Raw genomic sequence first — 6,396 nt, 5'->3', positions numbered from 1 at the left:
ACTGATATTCAGTATTTTATTTTGTTTGTAATCGGAGAATTAGATCTCCTCGAAGAGTAGGTCTACTAACATTCCAATTCTTGTAAATTTCAAACCGAAAAATGTATCGAATGATTTAGATTCAGAACATTATAATGATAGTGAAAATTGTGTTTCTTGGATATAATGTCAGCCCGCATATTCCAATATTTCTTAAAGGATATCTTATCTATGGTTTTCAAGGTTTTTACTATCAAATTAATTCCCACAAAATCATGATAGATTACTTTCCAAGAATAGGAGCATTAAGGAGTATAGGATGATGAAAGTGGCGAAACTTAAATAAAAAAACACCACGTTTTGCTTGCATGGAATACAATCAAACATACTTTATTAATTAGCAATCCTTATTAATAGATTAATAGTGATAAGTTAACTGAAACCATGAATATTCCATAATATACTATAGCTATAGGCTAATAATAGAGTTTAGTAAGATTTATATGAATTCTAATTAACACAGATATACAATCATTGAAATTAAAACTATAGTCATTCATTCAGACATAAAAGCTGCCTCTTTACCATCTAGACTCGTCAACAGATATTGCAGCAATAGAAATTGCGTTCAATAACTGCGACTTTATATAGAAGCTGTGTCCAGGGTCTCAAGAGCTACCAACCAACTGTTATACTACTCCAATTACCAACTATTATAATATTCAATTACAGTATTCTAATTATTGAAACTAATCAAGTATTAGAAAACGGTCAAGTTAACCTCAAAAACGGAAATAGTATATAATAGACCATCAATAGCTCAAATATAAGAAAACAGTTTCAATAAAGCATCAACTTTGAAAATAATTGACAATAACATATTATTTCATATAGATGTGCTACGTTTCATGAACCAATTGCACAATAATAACATTAATATGAAAAAAATAGTAAGGAAATAATATTTGGAAATAATTGTGATAAGGACATTACAAAATCTAAATTAAGAGAATAAAGTCACATGAAAAGATATATGCTAAGACCCCATAATTCAAGAGGTATTTTGTCTTAGCCTTATGGCCTCCCGTGTTACCATCGCCTCAAAAAACAAAATGAAACCAGTATAAAGGCGAATTGTTAGCCTAACGGAATGACGAAAATTGCCATTTTGCAATAGTCTCTTTTGAGGAATTCATTAAAAGTTTGCGATTCCAGAAACATCATAAAAATCCGCCAGGGTTTACAGCATTTCTAATGAAGATTCAAATCCGCTAAATAGTACTCGTGATTCCAGACTGCAAATCACACCATATTTATTTATTACTTATAACTAGTGCTCACACACATTATTGCAGAAGCTAGTAAAAACACTAAATAAATAATTTCAAACCAATTATTATTGTAGAAGTATTCACAAATAACACGAAGATATACTATTAATCATGAATGTTTTCTCAGATGAAAAATCCACTTACAATAGAAATGGGAATTAGCCACCATCTAATTAGATGAAGAATCTGACTTTTACTCCTACAACAACCAAATTTATTGTTGAGACTTCATGAAAAAGCTAGCGTTTCCAGTCAATTTTAATAGTCATATTATCATTTTAGTCAATATATTTAGTTGAAACTACCATACTAATATAAGGTCAAGGAAATCTCTAGCTGTTACTTGGTGAAAACGACATTACACTGTTAAAGAATCCCTCCTACACACAGACCTGTAATCTTGTAGGGGGTTTCCTTCATATCTTATTGTGGAATGAGAAACCAACATTCGCCAGCCAGTCACAAGAGTACGGGCACAGAATTTTCCAAAAAATAGTGAAAAATTCTCATTTTAAACAGAAACGCAAAATTAGTTGGGCGAGAAATTATCCCACTTCTGAATAGTCCTGCTGAAAATGTGATTTACACACTTTGGTTCCGTTTATGTTGTAATGTAATTTATACTTATAAAATAGAAACTAAGATATAAATTCATGACTCCTGGCAGATAATAACACGATGCTCTTGTCGCATAAAGTTTTTTGTGTGAAAATGTTCTCAAATTTCAACTTGAAATGTGACTGCGTAAGTTGTGCAAGTATTTTGTCTCAGCTCCATGTTCTATGAGGTCGTCGTTTCCTATCAAACCAGACATCGTTTCAGAGCAGCTGATCATACAGGAATGAAGAAAGTGATGGAATAGTGGTCTCTTCTTCTTCTTCTTCTTGGGTCCAAGAGCTCAACCAGAATGGAGTGGTGTCCATGGAGAAATTATCCTCAGAGAGAGGAAGTCGATCTTTCAGAAGTAGCCTGCCAATAAAAAATAAAACTATGAATAATGTGTTATTTTCATAATAAAGAGTTTCTACAATTTTGACAAAATTTGGGAAAGAAACAGTTTTGAGCTAGTAGCCTTCAATTATTAGAGGATAATAAACCAAATCTATGATTCACTTAAAAGCGTAATCATAACTAATAGAAGAACCATATTGGTCATAACTCATTATATTCTAGGGTGGCCACTTTAGGAACCCACCTAAAGCTGTAGGTCCACTAATATCTCATCATTATCTGTCTCATTACCCACAAACAAGCCTAGAGCTTATGTAGGCATCATCCTCCACCAAAAAATAAATGAATAGTAACTAACTTGATGAATTACAAACGAAAATTTGTCTTTTCTACGTGAATTCATACATAGATATTGTCATTCTTATTTCATTGTGGAACAATTCTACAAAATGTTTAGACAGTGCTGATTAGTGAATAACGTGTAACAGCTATTTTTCTAGTTAAAAGAGTTAGTTGAGTTTTTTCCAACTGATTCCCTGAGTGGATTAAGCCAGTCACTAACGTAACGTTTCATCGAACATTTTCTTACAGACCTGCGTCGGAATTGACTGCCACTAACGTTCTGGTTTTCAGCTGAATATCCGTATCGTACATGTGAAACGTTAAGCGGGCCATTCACTATCAGATTACTAGTCCAACTTGAGGTCCAACATTCAATGTTGGAAACGACGTCGGATATGGGGTTGTTGATGTTGGGCTGAATGTTGGATGTTTAGCCGGGCGAGTTGGAGGTCAAATCCCAAGGTCAGCCGCGTAATCACTGCGTAAGAGTAGAAAGATCCAACTAGTGGTCTTACTACCGGTTCAACATTGTTGGCCCGCTTTACGTTAGTGGCCATCCTTAGCTTCTACTTGTGGGTGGGTAATGAGGTGACATCATCATACAACCATGACAGGATTCGAACCCACGAACTGTTCTGGTATAGTGGATAATGTCTGAGCTATCACAAAAAGTTAGATAGGAAATTGAATTGTATTATCAGCACTCACCAAAGGGGTTCAGAAATGACAGCATGAACTTTTGGCAGAGGGAATCCATTGAAAGTGCTGGCAACAGGCAGAGTATATGCTCCCATGTCCTCAAAAATGATCCAATCGCCAATGTCCAATGGCGGCAGTAGAGCCGCGTCCATCACTTGATCAAGTCCGTCACAAGTTGGACCCCAGATGGAGCACTTTTCCACCTTGGTAGGTAGAGCGCGCTGACCAACCTTCAATAAAACAAATTTCATCTATTCAACCAGTGATGATACAATCTAAATTGCATAGATTTAGATTATCCCCCTCTCCGGAGGACGTGGCCGTCGTATATACATACTGATGTTAGATAAAAACACTTCACTTACATGGGCTACTTTTGTACAAATTGATAAAAACAATAATAAAAACCTTGTAGTACCCTTTATAATTAAAAACTTTAAAATATTTCAACGACTAGTGTCGACCCTAACTTAGGACATTTTAAGGTTTTATATTGTTTTTACTGATGTTAGATATACGCTACGCCGGTTTGAAATTGACTGATTAATCAACACTAGGAGAAACGTCGAATACGTTTTTCAAGAGACGTATTTCAAGCTACGCTACGGCGGTGTAAGATAGGCATTTAAAATAGGCTAACAATAAAATATATCAACTGCTATAGTCGACATAAATATATATACCAAAATGATATACAGTAATAGACTACAGCAGTTAATACAGTCGTCGCGCGGCTGGAATTGGATCTTCAGGGACACTAAGGGCCGGTTTCCGAGCTCGGGATCTAGCTAAGCTCTAGGCTTTAAACTCCGTAGTCAGAAAATTAGCTTTCCGTGTCAGGGCGTTAACGTTAACGTAGGACTTAACTAGTCTCTGGAGTTAATAATTTCGCTTTCTGAGTGAAGGTCTTATAGGACTTGCATTAGATTCGAGTCAAGGATTTATAAAAAAAACGATAAGTCTGAAATATGAAACAGCGCTATTTTAAACCTTTGCCCAGGGTAGAATTAAAAATGTTCTAGACTTGACTGGGCAAACACATCTCAGTTATTGTTTTAGAGTAGATGAATAGCCAAAATAACTGTTATGGAATAGGTACGAAACATAACTAGATTATTTGGATTAGTTCATCTAAATTGAAAATTAATATTTTGAAATAAAATTGTATCGAAATTGTGCGTGAAATTAACCTTATTTTTGACTGTGTCATAACCTAAAATATCTAGAGAAAATAACACAAGGATTGCCTTGGAATTTTATCTTATAATATTATTAATCAGTGTCATTTTTAACATAATTTTTATTATTCTAGTTTTCTTTAAATAAATACGTTTTTCAACTCAATACTTATATTTCCAATCCAAAATCACTGACGAGGTTCAATGATCAATAATAGCATAACTTAGAATGAAATGTTTTATGTTTCAAAAGATTAGGTTTTGCTTTGAAATAGCAATATGCCATTATTAGACATTTTACAATAAACACAAAACAAGAAACGAGAACAAAAACTTCAACTGTATTGCGCTTCTGCAGTACAATGCAACGCATTTCCATCGGCACGTAATTATCAGCTATCTCACATTGCCAATATTACAACAAAATATTATTAATTTCCCTCATGTATACTGCTTCAAATCCCTTTCTCAAAATAGGGGAACAGAAGTTGGCTGAATAGTCAACCTACGCGATCTCTGGTGGCAAACTTTTCCCCAAAATAAATTCATATCTCTTCCATAGAAGCGCTAGTGTTCGTGCTCATGTCAAAAAAATCAAACAAATTCATTCTAAATAAGATTATTTTTGAATTTAAAATTAGGCGCTCTGACTGTATCATCTGATCTCCACACGATTACTTTCTAAACGGAAGCGCTAGTGTTTGAGCTTCTGATCCCCTATAGGTCTAGAACTTAATAGATCCTGGTGTTTAGAAGATAAATCCGTGACTCAGAAAGACGATTAGGCTTATTTTAGTCCTGGACTCTTCAAGACCAGAACTTATAGATTCCGAGCTCGGAAACCGGCCCTAATTATTGTAAAGATGCAATAATAGATCCATATATAGTGGAGGCCATATTTTCTTGGATCAGCAAATAATCAATCAATATTGTATTAATACTTTGTAAATAATTGTAGCTTATATGCTTCTTGTAATCATGTCTATATTTTGATTAAACTCCTCTGGTCGTGTTGTACCCTCTACTAGAGAAATGATTATTATTAATTTTAACAGATAAAATCATCTTACAGGATAGGCCAACGGCTTGACTTTGGCGTGGTCATAGAGAATGCAGTTGAACGATCCGTAGACACCGTCATTGATGTAGTACATGGTGTGACTGGGGCAGTTGCGTTTGCTGTGGATGTTGGTGGCCAATGTGAATGCAGCTGCCGAGTAGAAGCGACCAGGCTCGGCAATCACCATCACTCTCTCGCAAACTGGGAAATGCGTATCCAGGGCGCAGTTGATTGCTTCAGCCATCTACAATCACAAATCAAATAAATTAAATTAATAACTTTATTCAACACACAAACACAATAAGAATCAAAATTCAAAAACAATACAATAAAAATACAAAAAAAAAGGTTTCATGGTTTATTCATCACACAGGTTTTATTCAAGACAAACACACAATACGAATCAAAATACAAAAACAATGCAATAAAAATAAAAATTTCTAATAAAATAACAAAAAACAGGTTTCACGGTGGGGTGTGCTGAAATGAAAGAGAGGCGTAGCCAACTATTGTTTCCCATGAATAGGCTGGTAAATGGTATAAAAGTAAGGAACGACGGGTGAAGAGGAGTGTAAGAGGGAATAAGGAGAGGGAAAAAGGGAGGAAAAATGACAGGCAATTTATTGTAAGCGAGCCCACTTCTAACAAAAATACAGGCTAAGGGAATGACATTGCATTCAATAGTTTAAGCATAAATCTTGAGCCTCATATGAAAAATTACTGTAGGTCCAGTCTTTATATCTAGTTTTTATTTTTCTACTAATCTTAGGCTGGCCACTAACGATAGAACATGCATGATGAACATACATGATACACATGTCGCCATACATTGCTGTGTCATCACAGCGAAAAGCTT

At 34.8% G+C, this 6,396-nt stretch overlaps 1 protein-coding gene across 2 annotated transcripts in view; it reads right to left on the bottom strand.

Annotated features, from left to right (window-relative positions):
* Positions 1-337: 337 nt before the first annotated feature.
* LOC111044348 (ornithine decarboxylase 1) overlaps positions 338-6,396 on the bottom strand; it is a 42,426-nt gene continuing 36,367 nt past the window's right edge. For both annotated transcript variants that reach the window (XM_022329464.2, XM_022329465.2), the window contains exons 8-10: positions 5,551-5,784; positions 3,312-3,532; positions 338-2,279 (exon numbers count right to left, since the gene is read on the bottom strand). In XM_022329464.2, the coding sequence (XP_022185156.2) occupies positions 2,129-2,279; positions 3,312-3,532; positions 5,551-5,784 (606 nt within the window). In that variant the 3' untranslated portion in view covers positions 338-2,128. The remainder of the gene's footprint in view (positions 2,280-3,311; positions 3,533-5,550; positions 5,785-6,396) is intronic.

Source organism: Nilaparvata lugens, chromosome X (assembly GCF_014356525.2).
Source record: "Nilaparvata lugens isolate BPH chromosome X, ASM1435652v1, whole genome shotgun sequence".
Lineage (NCBI taxonomy): Eukaryota > Metazoa > Arthropoda > Insecta > Hemiptera > Delphacidae > Nilaparvata > Nilaparvata lugens.
Note: the sequence above shows the minus strand (reverse complement) of the source record. Positions and strands in the feature narration are given on the sequence as shown.